Genomic DNA, 27196 nt, shown 5'->3' with positions numbered 1-27196 from the left:
CTCAATTCCTCACATAGGTAATTATTCACAATAATAATTTGTGCAAATATTGAATTAAAAGTATTTCTAAATGCTAGTTATGTTGAAAGAAGAGACATTCTTAAAAGTCATGCTGCATACTGAATGTGTACATTGCTTAGAATTTTTTCAATTTCTTTTTGTGTAAGTCTATTGATCGACATGATCTTCTGGTGTTTGAAGGTACAGTTTAGGGAAAACCAAGTTCAGGCTCCAACAAAACGGGCAGTCCTGGCTTGTCCCATCTATAGAGGAGCATTTCTTCTGTCTCAGTTACCTGGATCAGAAAGCTGGTTTGCCTGAAAAATATCACGGGAAAACAAAATTGGAAGTTGTCTGCCTGGTACAGCTGGCTAGACCATCTCATCAGTGCCAGTGCAAGAGGCAGGGGGAGGAGGCTAGATTGGCTTTTCCAGTAGCAGCTCACACTGGTTTTGCCTAAATGAGTCAGGAAGCCATGTTCTAAGAAAGCAAATGACCGGTTTTCATTGAGATGCAAGATACATATAAGATGTAAGAGATATAAGATACAAAGGGAGAGATTTACTTGTCATTTAACAGCTCTAGGGAAAGTGCCTGGCACTGTTCTGTCATGTTTATGTATCTCCCGAGCAATCTTTATCATCATGCTTTCTTAGCCCCTCCAGGTTACTATATATAATGATACTTTACCTTTTAAATCTGTGATTTTCTCTCTTTGCTTTCCTAGAGAGCTTCGTCTATGTTGTTTGATTTGCTTTGGTCTTAAATTGAAAGGTTGGACATTGTTTGAAGGAAGGTCAGGAGACGGGAGCTCTCTACCTGTCCCAGGGAACAGACAGGGCTGAGGTGCATCTTAGTTCATGCAAAAGCAAATTCTGATCTCAGTTCTGCCCTTGTGGAGGCTCAGGAGCCTGCACAGGCAAATTCCGTACTTGCAGTAAATGTACACCATCATCGGCTCTTGCTGACAGCTTCAGTCAGCTGGCACAAGAACCTTCACAACCCGAGGCAACTTTTGATTATCCATAACTTAAATGCTCTAACATTCTGGAAATAAAGATCTGCACAGATTGGCACAGGGCCCTGTGGGAAACCAGCGAAACACAAGGAAAAACAGAAGGCAAGGAAGTTGAGGCAGTGTAGCCAAGGAGGCACTGAGGTGCGTCACAGCTACTTATCTGGTGCTTTTCTGGTTGTGTCTCACAGGCCTGTGTGAGTACATTGCATAGCTCTTCCTAATAGGATTTAGGAGGGGAATGTAGTGCCAAAGACAAGCTACTGCTTCCGAGAGGCCAGGGCACGTCACTTACAGAAAATGTGTTGTATTGCTGCTTGAGATGTCAGTATTTGGGCAGAGTCCAGTTGTGGTTTAGCTTGCAGTTTAAGTACCCAAATGTAATGGCTGTGATTATGAACTTTCTCTTTTTATCTTGCTGTGATCTGGTACCATTTTGTTCCTTCCCATCCATTATCACATTAGAGGCAAATATTTATCAAATACCTAACCAGATGAATGACAAGTATTTAGTTGGCTTTGTGTTGATATTGCAAAGTTTGTCTCTTTCTCTTCTTTGGTATCTCTAAACTTTGCAGAAACTCACCTAAGCAGGATCCTGTGAAAGTAATCTGATGGCTCAATACCAGGTGTTCCATTATTATTCCAAAGGTGCTTACTTCCAGAAAAGATCAATTAAGTGCATTTCTGTGGATCTCTGCCATGAAGGTTATACTATACTGATACAAGTAGTCCTCATGAGAGATGAAGGGTATTGTTACATCTAGACTTTGTATATGAAAAACATTACTACAATCTGTTGTTACTTCGTTTTTGGTGATTGCTTACTTGGGGTTTCTTTTTTTTTTCTTTTTCCTAAATAGACTTGGATTATCACTTGCTTTTGTCTTCAACTACTCCTACTTAATCCTCTTGTCAAAGCCCAGAGTTCCTGCGGGAATCCAGTGACAGATGATGTGAATGACATTGCAAAATTGGTAAGTAGCTTTTATTTTAAATTATTCTTTATGTTAAACAATAATCAGTGGCTAATGGCACATACATTTTTAAGCAAAGTTAACAAATCTATATTAGAACTAGGGGAATATTAAACATATGTATGTATATTCATCAATGTCTGTCACTTGATCAAAACCAAAACCTTTATTGCAGAGACTGGAGAATAGTTCATTGAAGAGATGACCTTCTTGACCAAGCTGGAATGTATGTCCATATGTGATTCCCTCCTTCCAAACTTCAATAAAAATTGTCAAAAAGTTTAATTTCCTCAAACATTGTCTGGGATCAAATTGTTTCCAATGCAGGTGAACAATTATTGTCTTTGTGTTACTGAACTGTGTGGAGCAGACCACTGCCAAACACAACTGAAATGAACCAGAAGTCTACCTTAGGTGTGTGAGAAACTTGTGCCATGTATAAAAATAGTATGATATTAGAAATTGTTGTAGCAATCAAGGCAATAACAATTAAACAGTATGAGTGGGCTACACTCATTATGTGTTTCTCTCTCTGAAGGATTCATGGGTTCATATAAGAACCAAATTCGTTTAAGTGCATTTTAACTGTTACTTAATTGAAGACTGTATTAACCTGAAAAACTGCATCTCCTTGTGTGAAGTCAGTTGGTATTTAACTCCACTGCAGTCAGTGATCATGCTAACTTGCAGTAGTGCAGAACCTAACACCAAAGCTTTTAAATAATATATACTGAACACTTAACAAGCATATCTTCATCTAGATATTGGCTTCAGCTGAAGATTAATGGCTTCATTATGGAAAAATGTTTGCAATACCAGCGTTAATGTTATCAAACACTTAATTTGGAGTCCCTTGCATTTGCCGCCAGTGCAGTGTTCTGAACTCGTTTTCTCTGAGCATTGTTACATACACTGGCACATAGTGTAAGTCTCTGGGGGTGCTCTATCGTCCTACTCAAATACTTAATGCTTCACATTAGTCCCTTCAGGCAGAATTCTGAAGTATTGGCATGCTTATTCAAGATAATATTTCATCTCTTTAAAGAGTATTAAGCTTTGATTTAAAGCTGTTGAAAGCATGACAGAACAACAGAACTCCTGTGAGGGCTGGTGAAATTGTCTAGTACAGGTTTAGCAATAATTTTCTGTCAATTACGTATTCTCAGAACAAATGCTTTAACTTTTCCTTTAGTACAGTTTAAACTTCAAAAATGTATAAATACAGGTCACAAATTGGCATGAAGCTTCAGCACTCACACTTTGCTGTTGAGATAAATTGTGAAAGAAACGTAGTATCATAAAAATTAGGTTAGTCTTTAATTTGACTGTGACTTACCATATCATGTTCCTACATTTTCCTCCAGACTAGTCCAGCAACTGCAGTTTTTGCACATATACCTGCACTACTGTTTCCAAACTGCCACCCTCCTCCACATCCCCTCTTAGTTCTCCACATGCAGTGTTCTTGGTAGTTCTCTCCCATTCCCCCTAGGCATGATGTCTACCTGAGCAATGTTTTGAGCTCTTGCTGGATTTATATCCCCTTTTTCTTGGGCTGCTAGCTGGACAGGAAGGACTTTGTGTGGTGACTGTTCTGGTGTATGGTGTATGTGTATGGCTCATCCAGAAAGACAACCTCTCCCACCTGTCCAGCTTGCGCTGTGCTACTGCTGCTGCCAAGTCTGAGTAGAGTGGGGTAGGGCTGAGGTCCTCCAGCCGCTCCTCAGTGAGGATGATGTACAATGCTTCTCCTCACTTACACCCATACCTTTCAGATCTCTCCACCAGATGCAAAATTTGGGTGAAGTTAACCAGCAAGTTCAAAGATATTTTGGTTTGGAGGAATAACAGAGAGATGCAGATAATACAAAGCCCAGACACCTGGATTCTCTGTTTTGAGTTGTGCATCTAAGAATGTTTTAAGGGAAGTCTGTGTCCCTGTTTTCTCTGTCTGTGTTAACATTTGCATAGATATTTCATGCAGAAATCATTTCTATAGAGACATTTCTATAAAGCCACTTGAGAATTGAAAGCGTAACCAATAAGTTTGGTATCATAAATTTAGTATAAGAATGCTTGGTTTCAGGTAAACTGACTATATTGCAAGTTGGCCATTCCTTTTTGAAATGCTACTCTATGACAACTTGATGTTGAGAATAGAATTAAAATATATAGTAAGGTTTCAAGTACTTTCAAAACCAGATATCATTATCTGAGAATGTGAGTATGAGAAGGGAGAAATTCACAGAGAATACTGACTGATCACATTACTTTGCTAAAATGTACTATTTTTTTATGCTATATGAAGTATATCCTTAGTACATATAATATGGATTCCAACATGATACTGCTTTAAAATATAGTTCAGGAGGTCCTACAACTCTTATAGATTACTGTAAATTTTTTTTGCACCACTTCTGCTTTTCGAAACAGAATATATGCATTGAGTTAAGAAATTATATTCTGATGACTTACATCTTCAAAATTAGACATAGCATTCATAGGTGTTTGGGTTCTTTATTGATCCAATTGGCCTTTAAAACTCTTATTTCTCTGCTGATCGAAAGAATTTGTGGCAGTAGGACATAGTGTCTTTAATAAATGTCCTCTCCATTCACACTGAGAACAAATCGTAGCACCAAGGATTTCACGGAAGCTGATGTTACGTGTACTGCCCGTAGTTACTGTGATGTTACCCACAAGCTCTGTCACACTTTCTGAGAGTGGTATGACAGTTATTTCTAAAGGCTTTCTACTCAGCCACTCTTCAGTGTTCTTTAAGCCCTTTTGTTCACAGTTTTGAGCAGGTATAGTCTCATATCTATGTGCAATAAACTTGCCGTTCAGCAAGAGTACACAAGCCCCATAGTTTAGCTTAGGAAATTGGCCTCACTTCCTCCTATCATCACAAATGCTCAGAGATCAGCTTAGATTCAGTATGGCCTGAATCCTTCAATGAGACAGTTTATGATTCATCTATCTTCTTTGATCTCCCCAAAATGTTAGTCTTCCCCAGGCTTTTTCTTGTCACTGTAAATGTATATCACCATGTCTCCCCAGCCATTCAGGTCTGCAATAAAGGTGTCCATTTTGGCTCTTGCCACTTCACAGACCCTTGTATGTTCACTTAAAAAAACCTCCATTGTTTTTCCTGTCATAACAAAAAAATGGTTTTGTGGCTCTCTGTGCATACAAATTCACTTTTCTTCCAAATTCTTGGTGGATAAAAAATCCAGTCTACTGAAAAGTCTTTTTCTGGCTTCAACTTCTACAATTTTACCCTTCTGTTTATTAATTTGCTGCTCTGACCCTGTATCTTCTACGTACTTCCTTCAAGCTGTTCCTCCTTTTTTTCGTTAGCAACGGCAAGCTTCTTGGTTTTGTCTTCAAAGGCATTAACTGTTAACACTGCCTGTGATGTCTTAACACATGCTGAGTTTGACCTCCTGTCCTAGCTTCTCCTCATTATTTCCAAGGTATCTGTTACGCTGTTCATGGCTGCAGGAAGGATGCTCCTTGATGAATTCCAGGCAGATTCTCATCCTCTTCATATCTCATGCTAAAATTCTTTGCAGAATGAATCCATGTGCCTCTTCTTTATTTTTCCTACTCTGTTCTTCTCTGTCTCTGCAGTTCACGTACAGCTAGTGAAACAGTACCCCAATTGCCTACCAAAGTCTTTTGCCTGTAGCTTGATCCAAGCTAGTCTTCATTTACTTGGTCCTGGGCTTCTTGTTTCAAGCACTGTAAAGCCACGATATCACTGGTAGAAAGCCGCTGAGCATGTCTGTGGCAGCATTCTGCTCGACTGTATTGCACTCTAGGACTGTGAAAAGTACATGCTTCAGTCAGCCCTTTCTGCAAATATAGACCAGAGATGTCTAAGCCTAAGCTATTGGAGAATACATAAGGCATGCTCTGAAGTACCTGAAAATGTGGGTCATTTGCCTAAATCAACTTTGTGTTGAGTAATAAAGTGAGGACAGATGTATAGTGCAACTTGTTTTCAGTGGTGTTAATCTGGATTTTCACTGGCATCGTACTAGACTAGAAAAGAGAAGGTTGCAATAATAATAATGTTTCTGAGCACTAACCAACCTAAGACCAAACCACACTGGTATCTCTTCATACAAAAATTACTTGTATTTTCTCTAATATTGAATTTATTCAAGTCTTATAATTTTGTCATATAAAGAATGTGTCCTAAGTAAAATGATTTTAAGAAGCAAAGAATTGAGCAATCATTTTTTTGTTTGGTTGCTTTTTTTAATAGTGAGACTTTGAAAGAGCATAATTTCATACCTATAGGGATCGAAAGTATTTAGAGAGTATTCATTCTGAATTTCTAATCACTTGAACTCCTGCTTCTTTTTTAATGAAGGTGTCTGTAGTTTTGAAACACATTACCTGATGAACAAATGTTCTGTATTATGAAACTGTAATTGCAGCACCTGTCAATAAAGCCTGTCCCCATTGTTCTTTTCAGCACAGTAAGTCAGCAGAAAGCTGCATTGCTGTAATTGTTGCTCTGATTTTGCATAAGAATTAGGAATATGGTGTATATATGTTTATTAAATATGAACATCAAACCTACATATAAGTAGGATTTTCACTGAGCTGTGCAGTATGTGTAGAATGTACCTATGTATATTGGTTTCATCCATTAACGAAGTCTAAGATATTCACCTCTTCCTCCATGATCTGCTTCTCTAAAGCAATTCTTTTTCTTTTGAATGTTGGAAGCCCAAACAATAGTCAGCATTTACTGGCCAGGTTGCTTGTTTGAGACATGCTGTTTCAAACACTTTTTGCCTTCACATTATGTCTTTGCTGTAAATGTGTACTTTACGCTCGCTGCAGTATTTGATATTTATTTTTAAATGGATCTAACTTTGTGAGTGAAGGGGTTATAAAAAATGATCCAGTGTTGTTATCCTCCAAGTAATCTGCCACTGTGGCTGTTGGAAGTGTGAAGGGAAATCGTTAGCATCTTGTCTTAAACCAAATGATGAGGATTTTATTAACTGCTTCATTAGCAGATGAGATAGATAGATTGCAGAGAGATGATGCCTAGCAAGTGGAAGCTCCTGCAGAAAAAGAAAAGCCAAGGATGCAAAGAAGAGAGATGCAGAGACATTAAAGAATAGAATAGGGGAATAAGGAAGAGTGAGATGGGAAGCAGAAATGGTAGCCAAAAGGAATGTGGTTTTCCCACCATAGGCCTCAGGGGAAAAATAGAAATCACTGACAGTGGTAAATGGGAATTTTTACTTTATCTTTGATCTGTGTACAAAAAAATAGTTATATGTATGCTTGTCTTCTTAAAATTTTCGGAACAGTCACAATAAAGAGAATTTCCAAGATCAGTAGCCCTCATTTCAAAGCACTTGACTGCAGAGATGGGTCATCTCATTTCTGTTCTGCTGTTGCAGTGAAAGAGTAATTTATGGAACACAAATCGCTTTTACAACATCCTTTTTTCAACTCCCTGTCTGTGTGACCATGAGCATATTTTAAAAGTATATTTGGGTTATACATTGTTAACAGTGCTGTATTAAATATTCAGACCTCTGTATGTCATAAGGAATCTTACATTCCCCAGTTTGAATTTTAGTTACAACTGGGAATATAGCACTTAATGCTGGTTTTATGTGGATTTAAAGATGGAAGTCTAGATTCCCTCTTCTTCACCTCTTCTCAGAGCTTGATAGGATTTCTACAACCACACACACTCACTGAATCAGAAAAATTTATTGTGGCATTTTAATTGCAATGCAGGTTTATTTTAGTTCTATATATTACTTTCCAAGATTATTAGTTGACATTCTCTGTAATCAACAAAACTGTTACTTTTGTCTAAACCAAGGATAGTCAAGCTTGTAGGTGTTTTGTTGCCCCAAAATTTGTCAATGTACTTAAGAACTTGAGTGCAGGAACAAAAAAAAAAAAGCTGTTCTGGGACTCTGGGCGTTTCAGGGGACAGTCCCTTTCCAACCCCTTTGTTCAGGCAGCTCAGAGCCCTCTTTCCTATGTCTCATGAGTCCCCTGCTTGGGAGCCACAGCAGTCAGGCACTTGGCACAGAGTCCTTTCATTCCATGCAGGATCATTTCAGCAGTTGAAAAGCAAGTGGTTGGTTTTGGATTGCAGGCTTGGAGATTAGTCTTCAATGAAATTTCAGGATTCATTTTGGGAAAGCAAGACATCACAAAATGCACAGATTTAGTACAAACTTATACTTCACTCTTACATCAGGGTCTCTACCCTATGTTCTGTGCGTGAGTTGGGAAGTCCAACTGGGACACAAATATAACTCCCTCGCTTTGACTGAGCTCCATCATTTACCATTAGCGGAGCATCTGGCATGTGGAGTTTAATCAATAAAACTTTAACAAGTTGTTTCATTTTGAGGCAGGGCATATATTTTGTGTTTGACACCCTCCCCCCAGCGATCTTCATTTTTAGTAGTAAATTCAAAAATATCTTTTCTGATTCACAGTCTGTCAAGGAGAAAAATATCTGAGGCTGAGCTGTATTCTCTGCCTTTGTTTGAGAAGCTGTAAGATCTTGGGCAGTTACATTTTTTTAACTGTGCATGGAAAGTGCTTGACAGGCTCTGATGCCAGTAATGTAGATTGTATACATAATGCATATCAACTCTTGTAGTGTTCGTTGATGTGGAACAAATTTAATCTTCCAGTGACCTTCCTTAAAGAACGGTGCTTTTGCTGACATTGCTAAGTATTGAATCCCTCCAGAGTGAGTGTGGAAAACTTTGCACATACAGTAGCATCTTCACTGTCTTTGATGCTTGAAGTGCTGCTAATCCTACCTCTCTAGGCACGCAATGCAAGCTGGAAAAGAAACTGCATTACCTATTTATGTGTCATGATGTCAGGGTGTTTTTAGAGGAAGGAAAAAATACAAAAAATTGTAGATGAGGATTTAGAATAAATCAGGTGCTCTGAAGAGAGAACAAATGTATTGCAATATTTTTCAATATTTGTAGGATCTTGAATCAACTCCCAGAAATTCCAGGTAAATAGAAATTGAAATAGAGGATTTTAGTGGCTCTCTGCTTTGGGAATGTATAGTTATAAAAAGAAAAAAGAAGAAGAAATTTGATCTATGGAAAGGAATTTATCAGGATCATTTGTATAAAACTTGGTTTTTAAAGCTGTAGGAGAAGAGTAGATGTCGTTGAAGTGAAGGATTGTGGCTCAGCCCACACCGTAAATAAAAAACTGTTTGGAATTCACTAGTGACTGTGCATAAGTATTGTCCTCTATCCTTCTAGAACCATAACATTTTGAAATTTTTATTTTCATTTTTAACTGAAACAAAATTTTAATTGACAAATAAAACATTCTGTTCTGTAAACCAAATATTCCCTAAAAACTGCACAGGAAAAAAAAAAAATCCTTGTTCTGGTTGCTATAGCAGCAGATTCAAAATCAGCCATAACAGAATGATCTTTAACCCTAAGAAGTAGAAATGCTTTGCCAAACAAAGTGTAGATTCTGGTTCACCAAAGGAATTGTGTGTGCTTGTTGTCTTTGGACTAAATGAATTTCAAATGAGGATGTGAATTATCAGTTGAATCTTTCAGTGATACAAAAGGAAATAGGTTTTCTGTATCACTGAGCATCACAGTATTGGTAGACCTTTTGAAAAAAGTACTTCAAGAGATTGTGGATTGTGGCAGCGTCTCCCTCTTCATCTCCCCACTCAGCACATTCCCCAAATCAACCATGTCTCACAGTATTGTTGGATTCCATCTGTGGGAAATTGCATTGTATAATTCAGTGAGAACCCTACTTCCCCTCCTTGTCCATGCTTCAGCACTACCTGTTCTCACCCATACCTGCAGAGCCGCGCTCAGTTGATGTGTGCAGAAGCTCTCCTTTGCCCCAGGACATTGCTGTGATATAATTATATTGCTCATCATTAGTAAGAGGCACAGCTTCAAAGTTGTAGTTGTGCTCAAGTGTTTTTCTGTCCTGGTGCATAACTAAGTACAAGGCAGACAAGTATTTCTTTAGGTTCAAAAGCTTGCTGAAATTGAAAGTTATTTGAAGGGGAAAGGCTTAGAGACTACTGGGTCCTCTACTGTTTGGAATGGCTGGAGTTACAATTCTCACGTAAACACTTTAAGACATGCCATTCATTAGAGGATGAAAATGCAGTGGAGTTTCTGCAGTAATGAATAACCTCGGATCACTTATCCTCACCACATTACTGACTTTAATTCTGCTGGGAAGTGGTGGCATTGGACATGATCAGATTTGGATCGGGAATGTTAAAGCGATGTGGAAAGATGCTTCCCTTGTGAGCAAAAAAGAGTCAGTAGTAGTTCCACAGGAAACTGAGTATGCAAGCTTTTGCGCCAGGTAGGTTACTGAAAACTTGTGTTGAATATTGGTAGATTTTGTGGAATAGAGTGATGGAAATTAAGTATTTGTGTAGTCAATAATAACATTTTTATTATCTGTTTATTGTAGGTTGGAAATCTCCCAAGTGATTATATGATATCCCTTAAATATGTCCCGAAGATGGATAGTCTGGTATGTACAATCACTTCAAGTTACTCCCACTAAAATAGCCCACTAGGTCCAGTGAGGGCTGTAACATTTTATACTGATTTCTATGACTTAGTAAGTTACAGTTAAATAATGGTTATTTCACTTTCCATACACTTCGCAAGTATTCTTTTGAAAGAAATGTAGAGAGACTCCTGCAGACTCCTTTTTAATTACAGGAGTTTTAGAAGTTTTTGTTTGTTTTTTTCATATTACTTTTTTCAACATTTTCTCTGGAAAAAGTCAAACTACAGTATTATTTCATCATTATTTGGAACTAGCTGATCTTTAAGGTCCCTTCCAACCCAAACGATTCTATGATCATATGAACTGAAAATTGTTGCTTTCTTAAGCAAGTAGTTTCTTTCTAATTGTACTTTGGAATTTGCTGTAGAATGTCTTTCTCATTTAAGCCAGTGGAAATGCCATTAAAGCACAACAAATACTGAGCAGTCAGTGAAGAGAACCCTTAGTTCAGCAAATGGTGGTGTCAGTAACTAAACAAACCGGTAGAAAGTGAGGACATTATTTCATTCAAACATGCTTTGTATTATTCTTTCTATATAATACCATAGTTAATACATAGTGATACTTTCAAATAAGCATCATACACGTTCTTTAAAATGTTAGAACATTTTGGATTAAAAACTTGGTTATACTATCTTATTTCTTATTCTACTAAATATTTTAGATGTTTTTCCTTAATTTAAAAAAGAACATTTTAAAGAATAATGCATTGAAAATGCTGTCTTGGTTGTTGCATACATTGCAAGAAAAAGAAGGAAAAAGGTGAAAGTTGACATGCTGAATGCTATACTGTACTATATTTTTTAAGGAAAGAAAATAAGAAAAGGACTAGTTTGTTAATTAAACTGAACAATATTTTGCATATCTTAATAGTGGCATGATAATATTATAAAATTATAATCATTATATACATATGTCAGTAGTTGGAAATCACCTGGTAGATGTAAGAAGCTTTGTTTGTGTCTGTACACGTTTTCATTATGAACATCCAATCTGTGTGTTATGCACAAATTACTGTCCTAAAACATGGTGGCAAATCCAGCAACATTCCCTATTGATATTGGAGAATGATGTCAGAAGCCACATTCTCTCATTCCTGAATGGCAGGGGTTAAGAAGATGGCTGGAGGAAGAGGAGGCTGTGGGGCAGTGAAGGGCCCTGAGCTGTGATGTGTTTCGGCAGATCTGGTAGCATTCTTAGGAGTTTTGTTGGGAGCTTGAGGCTTTTACTAAAACTTAGAGTACTTGAGAAAATCCAGCTCAGACTTGATTCCATAGACACAGAAAAACTCTGCAGAATAAATGCTATGGAAGTCAGGTACTAGATCTCATAATATGATTGAAGCTAATGGAAAAATTTCCGTTTCTGAAAATCACCAATATTCAGAGAAAAAGGAAGCAAGACTGGCTACTCCCACCCCTGGCTGCAGAGCTTTTCGAAATTCAATGATTTTAGTGCCTGATGTGATGAGATTCACGTCTGTGGAGGACAGCCGTAGCCTGAGCACTGCTTCCCAGCCTCTGGGATGAGCACAGCATCTGATGAGCAAGAGGCTGGCTGGATCAATGCTGTTCCCTGTGCTGCGCTCCTGGGCAGATTGGTGCTGCTGATGAAGAAGGCCAGGGAGCCTGCTTGAGCAATGAGTACTGAGCATTCTCACTGATTAACTCTTACCTTGTTCCGTGGTTCAGTTTTCTCTGCCAGTACACGGTTTCTTTCCTATGGTTTAAATGTCATGTCATCTTGCTGCATCATGTCCAAAAACATAAAACCAGTTTACATTTACAATGAGCAGCCAAGAAATAAATAGGAAGAAGAGGAGTTCAGAGCCAGGATTTCCATATTCTCTTTGCCACTTTCCACAGTGGTGATGGAAGGTGCAGCTCTTGGCCGCATGCCTTCGCAAGAGGAAGTATTCAGCGGTATTCACATCCCACTTTGCCAAATTCCTCTCTGGGGCTTTCAGGTTGTGTTACACATACCACAGCAAAGGCTGGGTGATTAAGTAGATTTTGCTCTGGGTTCTGCAAGGTCCCTGCAAGCTGGGAAACCCATGGCTTTGCGTAAGGTGAATGCCCTTTGTTCATCTCTGAAAGACTAAAATGGTGCTCTGCAATTTTTTTCAACAGATTTCAATCTTAAGTGCATGCATAAAGTGGGAAATGTACCCAAGGTAGCAAGTCTCAAATGTAGATGAGTAAAGGTAGGAAGGCAGGGTGAATGCAAAGCAGATGGGAAGCTAGTGTAGTGCATGTAACAGGAACAGACTGACCCGATCCATTAAACAGAAGGGTTGTTGCATTATGCACTAGCTCAAGGCCTCTGAGTGGCTTTGAAAGTAGACTCGCATGGAGTGAACTGAGTAGTCTTACCTGAAGGTTAAAAGGCAAAGATGACAGCAGCAGGAGCTGGACTCAGAAGAAGAGATAAACTTGAAACTTTTAGATAGGTGTAGAAAGAAAAACCAAAATGAGAACTAGCTGGAAGTACAAGGGAAGTCAGGTTTGCAGTTGCCCTAACATCTAAATCTTGGTCAGAGTTTACACAAAAAAGCAGTTAGACCTCCATTTCTCCTTGCAAATAGCATCACATTTCTAAATTTCAGCAGTTTCATCGCTGGTTTTGTTAGGTATTGAGATAGCAAGTGATTGCACAGCTTGATATTACTGAAAAGAAAACTTGAAGCTCTCGTGGAATACAGCTTTGTAGGTCAGAACAGTTCAGTCAGAGGAGACTCCCACGCACATGCTAAACCGCGGGAGCAACAAAATAGATTCCCTGCTGGAATCACCAAATGCTCACTAGGAGAAGCGGCAAGCTTTTGCTAGTCCCTGCCAGAGGGGAACACACACCCACAAAACCTCAGAGGAAAGGGCTTCCAGGTTTGAAGTTCAGAGGATCACAGAAGTTTTGTGTCCATGTTCCTACACCAAAGCAGAGGAAAATGCGTTGTCTGTCTCTTGGGGGCAGTGGGACGTGGCACAACACATGCTGCGTATACAGAGTACATTTCAACAAGCTTTCTCTGATTAATTTGCTTCTGCCGCTCTTCTCCTGTTCTTGAAGGAAAAAAGGGAAGTAGAGAATCAAGCCAAATGCCATCCATTTCACATTTTGGGTTTTCTTAAAGTCAGCATTGAGTTAATTACAGAAGGTGAGAATACTGACTTGCCATTTGGTAACAGTGCGTGACAGTTGTACACAAAAGTGCAAAGTCAGGTGGAGCTGAACAATGTATTTACATTCAGTTCTCTAAGTCTGGAAGCCTAATAGTTTGGCTAGTCTTCGAAAGCGTGAAGTGTGTTTTTCCTCTTCAATCAAGGCGGAACAACACCCGTGTCACTGAGAAAGTAATTTGTTGCCAAGTGATGATATCGATAGTAGCGGATAAATTTTTTTGAATAAGGAATCTCAGTGTAGGTTTATTGCAGAAATTGAGTAAAATAAGAGTAAGTCTAGAAGTTGATACATCACCAAACATTTACTGTGCATTGCAGAAGGATTCAGTGGATGCTGCCCATCCACTGAGCAGCAATTGGAAACTGGTTTAGTGATACTGAGAGTACGTAGGGGTTGCTGGGCTGAGATCCTCACAGCTGGCAGGCTTTAATGATCCTGACCCATTTTTCAACCATTGAAAAAAATAGCTTCATATATGGAATAAATTCTCATAACATTTACCATTAAAAAAGTAGCATTTGTTGGGAAGGGATTTCCAGTTGCATGCTGCAGTATGACTAGTTCATTATCTGTATTTTTTCTGACCATATTGAGTTAGGGCTTTTCTTGGGCTGGATGACTTTTTATTTACTTGACTACTGTTATGTAAATCTAAGTAAAAGAAATGGGTGACTCCCTGTAAAGCAGCAAGATGAATGACCAGGTTTCAGTCACATGAACAGCTGTACAAACTTCACCTGCAAACTAGTTGCGTAGGTGTCAGTGAAAGGATTTGAGCTCTATGGCAGTGACATAGTTGTGGCAGACACCGCAACAAGCTGTGCAGAACCTTTTTGTTGGAAAAAACTCAGGAAAAGAAAAACTTTCAGCTCTAGAAACTGTTCTAAGGAATGGCATTTAGTGAAAAAGCTGAAGAGGAGGAGTTAACTGAGGTAACTAGTTTAAAGGTAGATAAAAGCACACATGGATTTCATGCAAAACATTTACAGAAACCTTCCTCAGAAAATGTTTAAATCAAGGATCTTTGGGGTTGAGTCATGTATGGTAACAATAATAAAATGAATATTGAGATTGGTTTAAAGAAAGTCTGGAGAAAATTGTTAAAGCAGTAGTTATTTAAAAAAAAAAAAAAAGAAAAAAATGAAAGCGTGGAAGGGGGTTCACAGTAGTATTTCCCAAGGCTCAAATTCTCAACGGACTGATGCTTAGCATTCATTAAGAATTTAATGAAGGGATGGCATTTAACAGACAACCATAAATATGTAAGTATCAGTGAGAATAGAAATTTTACCTAAAGGACTGAAGAGAAAGCTGGCCACACTAAAGAAGACGAATTTTAATTTCGACTTTCAAGATAATTTAAATTGGAAAGAATAGTCTAATCTGCTTTTGCACATTGACTTGCTTAACAGTTTTTGCAGAAGTCTGATATTTAATCTACCTCTATTTCTTTTTTTATCCTCAGCCTAATCACTGTTGGTTGCATTTGATGGTGCCTGAATTTTCAAGGAGTCTACATAATCTTCTCCAGAAGTTTTCAGATATTTCAGATATGTCCGATGTTTTAAGCAACTATTCAATCATCAATAATCTCACAAGGATAATTAATGATCTTATGGCATGCCTAGCTTTTGATAAAAATAAGGTAATCTAATACAGAGTTTCTACCTTATGCTTTATATTTTTATTTGAATTTTCTGTTGCACAGTACTCAGTAATACTTTAAAAACATCCAAAGCTTCATTAGATTTGTTCTTATGTCTATTTATGTACATCTGAAATCTTTCTTTGTTTAGAAATGCACTGAGTGTACTGTGCTGATGTTGGCTAGTCGTTATCTCCTGTTTCAAAGGAAAATGGCTTACAAGGAATTATAGTATATACAGTGACCTGTATATGGTTTTTAAGTAGTCAAAAATGTAACCGTCATCCTTAAGATAATTAATTCATTGTGGTCTGTTTGAACAGGCAGAAATCTTCCTTGTATATCCAGGGTAAATTAATAATTTTGCTGGTGATCCTAATGTAAATTTAAAGATAATGTAGTTGAAGCTATTAATATACTCTTAATATGTATCACAGTGTGTGAGGTTCTGAAAGCTTCACCATGGTTTAATGAACTTTTTTATACAAAGACACAGCAAAGACTAGAGGATATCAGCCCGTTTCCATGGGCTGCTGGATGCCAACAGCAGCTGGAAGGATTCCAGGAGTCTCACTCAAAAGACATCTGATCCTCTTGGGTGAAAATGATGGGGGAAAATTAACTTCCTAATCCCTTACTCAGCTCTAACCAATCTATCAGTAATTAAAAATAAGTTCTCTAGTAGAAGGCTTTGTCCCACTGAACAAAATGGCCAAAATCCATCTTGTTCTTTAGAGCAAGGTTTTAATGTTCCATATTCCTTTATTTTTGTCACTTAAGCCTTTAGCTGTTGTAATGCACCTTGTTAACATCCAGGATGAATCAGATTGACTAAAGTACTCGATCTCATTGAGAGTGGAATAACCTTGTAACCTTGAGATATTGCTGAGAGTATTTAGACATTCCCTACCTTTCCATTTCAAACTGAATTCTGTCCAATCTTCAGTGTATGTTGGTGTTCGGGTTTTTTTCCTATTTTTGTCCCAGTGAGTCAAAGCACTCATCTGAAATGTGGTTGGGGAAGAGGAATTTTGTTTTATAGAAAATGAAGATGTAAATATCCTGTAATTCAGAGAAACAACTAGCTATTGATTTCCTCAGAGAAGAATTATCTTGGTCTAGTACTTTCAGCATGAAACATAAAATAATTTTGGAGCCAAAACTAGAAAGTTTTCCTTAGTACATATTAAACCACGTTCTTACCACTGTCCGCCTTGGGACTATAGGGTAACACCAGACCATATTTCACCTGCTGGCATAAGAAGCAATTGTTATGAAAGCCAGAGTGAGGTAAAAAGAAGATAGCCATCAATGATCTTAACATGGATCTCAATCTTGTTGTTTAGTCTGGCACTTGCCTGTTAGACCTTAGCATGATTGAACTTCCTTGTTTATAGTCTTGCTCTTATTTTTAGATACATTATCAGAGATCTCAGCCTGCTTCTGTGCAGTGGTGTATCACAGCTATTGTATTCTGTTCCCTGTACTGTTGTGACAATGGCTATGACTATGTTGTGTTCCTGTGTTCAGATTAAAAGGATCATATGGAACATTGCAAAGTAATGTGAAATCAAGGTAATTTTTTTTTAGATTAAGGAAATTACAAAAAGTCTGTGAATTTTCAGCATAGGATGGGAGACTGCCTTTCATTCTGTGGTAAATTTACAACACTGGATTAATAATTAATTTCTGTTTGGAAAGCTAAATTGAAATCCTCATATCAGAGGCCCTCTGTTTGATGAAGGTTTTATTCAGCAAATATGGTCTTCTGCAGGTTAAAAATGTAAATTATTTTGTGTCATGTTTGGATATTTTTATCATCTATTGAGGTGCTGAAATGAACGTCTCACTTGACCTTCTTTCAAGCTGAATTCTATATTTTAACCTAGGATTTTGTAAAAGAAAATGGTCACCTTTATGAAGAAGATCATTTCGTTCCTGAGGATTTTTTTAGGCGTTTTAATAGTACCATTGAGGTCTACAAGGAGTTTGCAGATACATTGGATAAGAATGACTGTATTCTGCCTTCAACGGTAGAAACACCAGAGAATGGTAAGCTGGCTGTCATTTTGGGCAACAGAATCTAAGCAGATATAAATGAGTGATTATCCTTTGATTTCAGAGATGCTAAGGATGTGATGTTGTACCTCCATGTCTCTTGTTTACTGCCAGTTAAAATTGCTACCAACACCAAAGCTTGTATTTCTGTTCTAAGTCAAGTTCTATCTGGCAGTAAAACTAGAGCCATCGTTCCTAGTGACATTATTCCTTAATGTAATCCAAATAATTTCACCATACTCTCCTCTGTTTCTTTTCATCCCAGATATATCCTGGATCATCTTTTTACATAGTTGTTCTTCTTATCTTCTATTAATGCTGTATTTCATTTTTATAAGGCAGTAAAGGAGCCTAAGATTACACCACTGAAAGGATAGGAAGCCAGGACCAGTTATAAATTGCAACAGGCTCAGGTCACCTCCCTATTCATCCCACCCCTCCCGAAAAGGGACATGTTTACTTCATTTAAAAAATTTAACAAGCTCAGGTCAGGCTCCTGCAGTTCATTCTCATCCTTCCAGTAAATGGAGGTTTTGTATTCTCTTTTCTTTTACTCTCTCTAGTGACAGCTATTAGCTTTTTAATTAGGGCAAGGTATGCAGTTTCAGGTTACACCAGTAGTAACTAGAAGGAGATCGGTGCCATAACCTAAGAACTAGGAAAGCAAGTGCTTTTCCATACTAGCTATTCAGCAGCCGCTCAGTGTGTAGACACATGTCCCTCTTAATAAGACTGCCTTTTTTGGCTTAATCCACCTCATAAACAGCTCTGTAGCCAGATTTTTAAAACAGCCCTATAGCCACATCAGACTAGCCCTATAGCCCATGATCTTATATAGAGGGAACTGTATTTCAAGTTACATAATGCTGACACACTAATTTTCTATTTAGATTCCAGAGTCGCTGTCACAAAAACATTTTTGTTTCCTCCTGTTGCTGCCAGCTCCCTTAGGAATGACAGCATTGGCAGTAACACTAGCAGTAACAGTAAGTACAAGTGATTGAATTAATATATGTGTCTCCATTTTGTTCTGGTAGCTGGTTGTTATGAGAGCTCAGAGGAAAAGGATGTCATTAATTGTGCAAATTAATGGGAAGTTACTTGTGCCTGATGGTGTACCATGTGTTTCTCAGCTGTCATACTGAAATGCAGTGAATTTCTGTAATCAAAATTTAGGGACTCTATCAAGTTACAATGATGTGACAGCTCTCTACAACTTGGAGAGGGCAGGTCTCTTGGTTCTGGCTGTCGTGAGGTCTCACCAGTCATATGGCCTCAGCAACTTGGCTGTCCCAGACACCTCATTTTAACTCTCAGGAAAGGAACTTGCTCCAAACAATCAGAATAGCTGTCCAAAACTGGGCCCAGGGTACTTGTGCGGACAAAGGGGTTGCCTGCACAATGCATTTTGAGAGCACAGTCAGTCCCAAGCTTGACACCAAACCTGAAGTCGGTCCCCGTGTTTGCTTGCTGTAGTCGCAGTAGTGCCAACCCCACCGCCAGCGTGCTTTCCGTTGGGGTCAAGGACAAAGTAACTATGCTTTTGCCAGCCTGGAATCCTCTCTCTGGCATGGCCATCTCTGTGTTTCTCATCTGCCTTGATCAGTGTATTACATTACTGGTCAGTGTTACTGTCACAAAGTCAGAAGGTGTGTAGGAACCTGAGGTTAGGTGAAACAGCGATGTTTCAGGAGCTTTTAGTGACATCATGTACAACAAGGTGAATACTCTGGAGCTTTCTGTGTGAACAAAAGAAGGGGATTTTCCTTAGAGGTTCCTGAAATGGTGATTAAAGCTTAACCATCCTGTTGTTTCCCTTGTTTCTGTCTCCCAGATGTATCAGGGCGACAACATGTACCTCTGTTGTAATTTCCCCCTTTCACTTCACAAGCATCCATGTTATCTAAATGTGTGATGATGAAGTGTGTGGCTGGCACTCCTTGTGCTTAAGGAAACATGGGCAAGGAGACAGCCTGGTGTAGTAGCCTGGTGGGCACGATGGTAGCTTCTGACAGTGGGACAGGTACTGCTGAGACTGGGGTTCTCCTCATGCTCCTTCTCTTGGGAATGTGTAGTCTAGTTATTCTCTGGGGTTTTATAACCATGCATGCTAGCTCTTAATTGACTCACAGCTGCTGTCAGATTTGAAGCCCTTCCTGATTGCTTTCTAATTAAGAGCAGGTCTTAAGTCATCATTCCCCAGAACCCTCTGAGTGGAAGGTTGGAACAAACACCACCTTCGACTTCTAGCTGCCAGCCTGCCTCTGGAAAAGAGAAGTCTCCCTGCCATAAATTCCTTGCCAAGAGGTCACAGAGCTGGCTGCAAATAACCTGATGAGCCCAGGGCCAATTATGAGGCACCAGGAGGGGGCTAAAGAGCGCATACCTGTCTCTCTCAGGTCTGAACATGTGATAATTTTTGCTGTCGCTGCTAGAGGAAGAATATTCAGCTGCAGCCTGAAGCAATGGGAATGGATCAAGGAGCCAAACGAAAGACATAGATGAAAGGAGTTTGATCCAGTACAGTAACAAGAGGGATGCTGGGCAGTGCAATGGGGAGTGGCACCTGTGTCTGTACTGTGGAGGGGAGTACAGAAGCAGGTTTATTAATCTTGTGTTATAACTGGGACTGATAATCATGTAGGAAAAAAGCCTAATTAAAGTAATGCAGTATGTCAAAGAAATTACTTGGCTGGCCATATGCTGTACAGGTGTGTTTTAACTGATTATCGTTCTCTTAAGCAATTTATTGGAAAATTGGATATCGGCTAACAGCCTTATGTAGAAATGACATGAGGACTGGGGACAGTTTGAACTCATAATCAGATTAAAGTACATTAATTTGGACATTGGATGCTGACAGGCTACACTTCAGTTATTTGTTTGGAGATTTTTGCACGGAGGGACCTGTGGCATCTTTATTGGTATCTATGTCTGGAAAAGGAAAACATTTGGAGAAGAGGGGAAACCTGAAAAAAGCATCTTCAGACAGAAACTACTGCAGTATTTTTTTTTAAATGACGCTCTTTAATATTAAATAGTTTTAAATTGAGCTATTTAAAATTAATGGTTTCTAGACCATTTAGAAGCATTCACAGTTTGCAAAAGAACACCTCCAGATTAATAATAAAATTTGAATTTATTAATAGTCTGTGTAGTCAGATGGCTTGAACTGCTCTTTATTCTAAATTCAACTTAGACAAACCTGAAGTGCATAATCTAATAAAATCATTTGTGAAATAATTATCATAGAAATTGTATACCATATAAATTAGCTAAATTGGGGGGGGGTTTATGTTGTTGCTACATTTGTTGAAAGAGTCATATTTCATGACTTCATTGTTATTACACAATGATAAAATTAAACTACTATAATAGAGTAGAACCTGGACAAAATCTACAAAAGTATTACCGCAGCTAACTGTAAAATGGAACAATTATCCCATTCTAATTTTTTTTTGAATGGCAATAATGCTGTTTTCATTGTTTTAATACTGAATGTAGGTCTGTGGCATGTTCCATCTTTTCCCCCATAAAATTCTCACACACCACACCCCACCCTCTCTGTTGTGTTGGTTTTTTTTTTTTTTTACGTTGGTTTGTTTTCTTCTCTTTGTGTTACATGACTATAGTCCAGTTTAAATTCCAATTAACTGTTTAATCCCCAGTCTCACTGATATTGCTCTGGATCATTATACCTTGCATAGCCTCAAGAATTCAGATGAGATGGTTTCTAAGTAAAGAACAAGTGTCAGGATAAGAATTCTTGAGTTCAGATCTCTTCTTTCAGTGGTTGAACCAAACAACCAATTGTAGTCTTTTTTTTCCCCACCAGATGAACCTCATGTTACCCTCATTAGAGCTTAAACTTACTAGCTGTTAGTAACACTCCTCACTCAGTGTAGTTCCATAGTATTATTTATATTTTCATGGAAAGTGCAGTGTTGCTTTCTTCCATATTTGCCTATAATTTCTTCACAATAATTTGGCTTTATTGTTCAGTACTGAACAGCTTGAGAAATGTGTAAACACAGAGATCTCTAAGGGTTTTTTTTAAGAAGAAGGCCTACTTTTATAATTAAGCAAAGAATACCATAGTTTAATTCAGTAATTGCACTACAATTTGAAAATGTTCAACCATGGCTTAATGCAATTGGTGTTGCCTTCTGTGCCTTTGTTCCTTTGTTCCAACTTTATAGTTGATGGAAAACCCTAATGAACTGCTGCTCTGAATTTTTTAGATAAGATCTTGTGGTAATTGTGTTGGAGCTGAGCAGAGGTAAAGTGAAAATTCCTTTGAGACATATATGGCAAAAAAAATCGAGCCAGTGCTTTGAATCATAATTGGTTACTAAACCTACACACATGGCTCAAGGTGGAGAGCAGCTCAATAACTTCATTGTGTAGCTGAGTGGCTTTTAATGTAAATATATTTTGTTCAAAGCTTAATATCCCAATATCCATGAAGACTATACAAAAATCTACATCAGATGAGCTCACTTCCTAAGGATTTCTTCCACAAGGTGCAGAGTGAGAGCTCTGAGAGGTGCTGGCCTGCTTCCACTCCCCTTTCACACCTTGCTGGATAGAGTCTGTTTTAAGTGAATAATATACTAACTGAAAAGCCAGCCGTTTGTCTGGTGTTGCCCAAGTAGTTCACAAAGTTACTGATACACCTAGTACCTGCTATTCCTTCTCCTACTCTGCCTTTACAACTGCTGGGAGTGGGCAGCTTTCTGTGTAGAGCTTGAAAGTTTCTAACAGAGGAAAAAGTCCTCATGCAAGGAATAAAAATCTAGTGGCATCCAGCTTGCTTTCCTTATTTCCCTTTTCTTCATTTAGACACAGGTCCCTGAGAAGTTCTCCAGACCAAAAATTCTCCAACCTATTTTGTTTTAGATGTTACTATAAATAAAAAGCACATGAAGAAACCTGCCGTGACTCATTTCATTCTCTTCAGATCTTTCAAGGGTCTTTTTTCTGGACTTGAAAGTGTATCTAAATAATCTGTTGCTGTTTGTTTTTAAGGTAGCTTGGGGTTACTTAGCTTTCAAATAAATTCATACATAATCAAGTTATGAAAAAAAAAATCTGGTTTCATTTTGAAAAGGTACGCTGGGGAGGGTGTCACAATGAGACTGTATTTAGGTTCCATCCCTGGGTTGCAGATCCCTACCTGGAGAGCTAGTTATGTATTACTTTCAGTTTTCTATTGATGCTGAAGAAAGCATCTGCATGGGAGATACCTTCTCAGAAATCAGATTTTTCCATTTTAGGCACTTCATTGTAAAGGGAGCTCTTCTGTTGTCTAAGATTCTCTAAAGTTTGTGAAGAATGGTAAAAATGAGGGTGCCAGACTATCACTGATCACCCTGCATACAGAACATTCTCTGGAGTTTCACATAGATATTGGCATGCTTGCCATGACATGCTGCTGAGAATTGCAGAGTAGGCAGAAGGTTTTTGAGGTTATACAGTCTACTATAACATGTTATCAAATAAATTATGTTTTATATGACCTGGAGATTTTTTTCCTTTGATTACTATTTCACTTTTTCTTTTTTTATGAAGTTTGCTGGCCAAAATCCAGAAAACATGACCATCCCCATGGAATTTACATAATTCAGTTGTATAACTTGGCGCTCTCATTGGGAGCAATAGTTAATATGATTAGACAAAAGAGTGTTGCATTTTTCTTGACTAGAGCACAAGAGCAAGATAGGAATTTTCTTCTAAGAATACAATTCAGATAAAGTAATGACAGGAATTTTTTTTTGAGGTGTTCAGGCTGGGTCTAGCCCCCTTGAGTTTGTCTGGATTTCTTGAAGGTCAGTTCTGCAAGCAAACTTCCTCTGTACTTAATCAGGGACAGACAGCTTGAGGAAAGATATTCCTCCAGTTAATTTCTGCTCTTGATTTTAATGTCCGAGCAGACAGAGGCAGACTAATTGATAGCCTCTCTTTTTAGCTGATGTTCACCTCTGTGTAGCTTTGTCTGCTATCTTCCCCTTCTCCTCTGTAGACAGATTTCTTTCACCGTAAGCTAGCAGTGGTTCTGCTTGACTGATATTTCCTTTTAATGTGTCGAGTCTACTGGATATAAGTAAAATTCAACCCCCTGTAGTCAGGACCTAGGGTTTGTAAAGAGTGTATGAGAGACAGAGATACAGGTAGGATATGAGTATATAACATACAGACTTCTTGTTTTCTTTCTTTTATTCCTGTCTGTGGTGACTCCAGAAAAGAACATTTGTGTAAAAACTTGCAAAATGACAACCAGAAAATCTCAGAGAGTTGAAAATTACTTGCTAGTTAATTATGGGAATGCTCCTTTCTAAACTAAAGTGTTTTCTTAGAGGCTGTTTAGTAATGTACTAAGTGCACATTGCTTGACCCAGTGTGTCATACTGTATGTGCTTAGACATTTGCTGTTCGCATGAGTCACATAAATTTCAGTGCTACCAGACCATTTTCATTTCTGTATCTAATCACTTACACTTTCCCAGTTTGGTGCTTTTCCTGTAATCTGACAATACACCCACCATTTGAGCTGCAGATGCCATATCTTGAAATGAACTAAAACTGGGTGGATGGTGTCTAAACTAGCAGTCTCCTGTGGCTCACTTTGCATTTCAGAAGGTGGATCCTAGGGTGACTTCGTAAGAATTTTCACATCCTGCTCTTGATTAAATAACTGGAGGCCCACATTTTAGTCTCAGCACGCATACAGCTCCCTGTGAGGGGAATGGAATTGCTTGTGTACATAAAAGGCTTGGACTAGGGCTCTTCTGTAGAAAATGTAAAGAGCTATCAGGAAATGGTTACAACAAAATAACACACAGCTAGGCTTCAAGGTACAAGGGTTTGATCTTACTGAAGCCAGCAGGACCTTTTCAGACAGCCATTAGAGGTGAAGTCAGGCTTATTTTGTTAAATTAACCTCCGTTGAGAGGTCTCGTGTTGGTCCTTTATTAGTGGCAAGGCAAAGTGTCTAGCTGCAGTCGGTGGGATGTGTCTTATGGAACTTAAGCAAATGCACAAAATGATACATACTTTCTCTTCCAAAGAATTGCTTTGTGTTACAAAGTAAAACCTTTAAAAATTGATAAACTCAAAACTTTGAAGCATAGGAAGGAGAAAATTCTCTACAAATGCCAAAAAGCCAATGAGTGTTGGAACTATTAAACACAACTGTTTCAGAAATGGGAGGAGCATCCTTGTGGTCAAAAATTTCCTGTGACATTTTGTATGAAGCTCACCTCATGTACACAGCACTTTGAAGTACCTGTTCTTCCATTTAAGATGCTGTTATGTAGGTGGTGCATAAAAGTGCTCTTGCTAATAGTGTTGCCCGGAAGATAGTTTTCAGTCTTCACTAATGAGAACATCTGTAATTACAGAAGAGGCACTTGGCTTCATTAGCAGCTCCAGCCTGCAAGGGATCAGCATAGCACTGACATCATTGCTGTCTCTTCTTATTGGCTTTATTTTGGGAGCCATATACTGGAAGGTAAGAAATACTCCATTTAATTGTTTACATAGTGATACTACATTTGGTAGCTAAAGGGAGGAAGGAGGAACAGAACCATTCTGCATTTGAAGGCAAGAGACATCTCTTTTGATCTTCACTGAACTGTATGACATGCAAATGTAAATCTGCGTTGTTAAATTCTTAAATTCCACCACCAAAGTGCGAGCCCTGTCTTATCAGCAAGATAGCTGTCTGATTGGAAATTAAAAACATGGGATTCCCCCACTTACTCCGTTCTGCTATTACATCTTGGGAAGAGGATTCTTTTACTTTTTCCCCTTGTGCCCCCATCTACAATATAAAGGCTATCTATAATACATAGTAATCTATAGTATAATAGTAAAATTATACCTGTAGCAGATGTATGCTAAAGGACAAGGTTTGGCCTACATTTTGAAAGATGACTTTGACCTTGAAAATGTGAAGCAAACTGAAACATACAACAATTGTTTTGGGAGTTGTGAAAGAAAGCTTTACAATATTTATATGTAATGTGTTTCCTTCGTAGAAAACACATCCCAAATCCAGACCAGAAAGCGATGAAACTACACAGTGTCATGACTGTCAAGAGGAAAATGAGATAAGGTATATTGTTTCACTTTATATATGTATATACAAATGTAAATTTATCTTTGAGAGCTACTTCCTGGAGGTTTCTTTTGAGCTCCTAGACAAACACAAAAAACCCCAAACACAAGCTCATGCTGTAGAGGCAAACTATATGCTTAGGGCGTGTCCTTTAAAGGAGCTTCTATTTTAAATACAAAAATTGATATGGAGGAGATTTCTGTATACAAAATTGTATTAAGGGGATACTACCTTTAATTTATCTGTCCTTAGTTCCACTGTGAGAAAAGATTGCTGAGACCTATATGGGAAGCAACAAAAAAAGTGAATTTTGGTTTAGCTATGTGGTGTAAAGCTAGGTTGATACTATGTAAATAAATAGAAAATAATGTTTTCCTGGCTGTGCTCCTAAATCCTTTTAAATATTTTTTTCATTAACATTTTTTATGTTTTTTTCACTTTTTTTACATTCCCCATGTAACATGTATCAGCATCTATGTTTTCCGGGGTGTTTCCGGGGAGTTAACGAGAACTCATTCAAATCCTAATAACTTCCTAACTTCATGGCTATGTTTGTATTTAAACAGTACTTTATCTGATTTTTAAGCAGAAAAAATTCTGTGTGACTCAGTCAATCAAATATACCTTAGAAATAACAGCTGAAGGCATTCAAAGCAGTTTGGACATGACTTAGGCAAAGAAGTCTGTGAAATTCAGAAACGGACTTAAGGATATTTTAAGTTAGAATAGTTCATGCTAAACCATATTATTTAAGTAGAGAGAGTAATACTTAACATCCTATTACAGGGTGTTTGGTCAAATTTTACCTATGAGGGATTAAGGGAAAGATCTGAGGCAGATGGAAGAAGGATACATCTTACCCTGTAGGCTTCTCATACCATGTGAATACCTGGTGCTGCCCACTGTGGAGGGCAGAAACAGGCAAGGTTCTCATATAGCTGTTAGGTCACAGGAGCTGAAATTTTCAGTGTTTAAGCTTTCTGGAGTAATACATTCTTAAAACAAATTTTCTTCATGTACAGTACATAAAGTGGAAGACTGGGTATTCATCAAGGATATTAGTTGCTACAAATAACTCAGGTTACATTCTCCATCAGGAGCCTTCTTAAATATATGGTGTATGGGTTTTTTTCTCCTTCCTCCCTGATAAATTTGGAATATTCATCTATAACTAGGAAGACCTAATAGCAAACATAAATTCTAATACTTTAGGTTCCCTTTTATTGTAACTGACTGATAAACCCTTCCATTCTATTTCAGTGAAACACTAACATCGTAGTAATAAAATACCTTTTCTTTTCCAGTATGTTGCAGCAAAAAGAAAAGGAACATCTACAAGTGTAGCTGTTGCTTTTTCCTCCCTCAACACTGTTACTGTTTCATGTACTGGTAAGTTGTTACAGTTGAGAGTCTTACCAGAGGATTAAAAACTTTTGGCTGATGAAATATAAAGTGATTCAGAGTCCATTTTGGCTAATAGATAAAATGTTATTAGTAGGCTTTGTTTGTACCTAAGACCTTTAGCAGCTAACTTAATTCTGTATCATTAATTTAGGCATTTGACATTTAACCTGAATGTTACAAAATGAATTATAGCA

At 38.1% G+C, this 27196-nt stretch overlaps 1 protein-coding gene across 1 annotated transcript; it reads left to right on the top strand.

The window, feature by feature from the left end:
• Nucleotides 1–180: 180 nt before the first annotated feature.
• On the top strand, nt 181–26942 carry KITLG (KIT ligand). Its single transcript, XM_010153943.1, has 9 exons — nt 181–201; nt 1879–1992; nt 10492–10554; nt 15242–15421; nt 17311–17473; nt 18370–18465; nt 24880–24989; nt 25519–25595; nt 26903–26942. Exons 1-9 carry the CDS (start codon nt 181–183, stop codon nt 26940–26942), a joined length of 864 nt encoding a protein of 287 aa, XP_010152245.1.
• The last annotated feature ends 254 nt before the right edge of the window (nt 26943–27196 follow it).

The sequence above is a fragment of the Eurypyga helias genome, unplaced genomic scaffold (genome assembly GCF_000690775.1).
Source record: "Eurypyga helias isolate BGI_N326 unplaced genomic scaffold, ASM69077v1 scaffold10836, whole genome shotgun sequence".
Classification (NCBI taxonomy): domain Eukaryota; kingdom Metazoa; phylum Chordata; class Aves; order Eurypygiformes; family Eurypygidae; genus Eurypyga; species Eurypyga helias.
The sequence above is the reverse complement of the archived record's forward strand: the minus strand, read 5'-3'. Positions and strand labels throughout refer to the sequence as shown.

Excerpts from the sequence above, each read along its gene's own strand:
- KITLG (XM_010153943.1), top strand. The coding sequence starts at position 181 with ATGATCTTCTGGTGTTTGAAG. Across the intron at positions 10,555-15,241 it reads TCCCGAAGATGGATAGTCTG|CCTAATCACTGTTGGTTGCA; the intron begins GTATGTACAATC and ends TTTTATCCTCAG. Across the intron at positions 17,474-18,369 it reads GGTAGAAACACCAGAGAATG|ATTCCAGAGTCGCTGTCACA; the intron begins GTAAGCTGGCTG and ends TTTTCTATTTAG.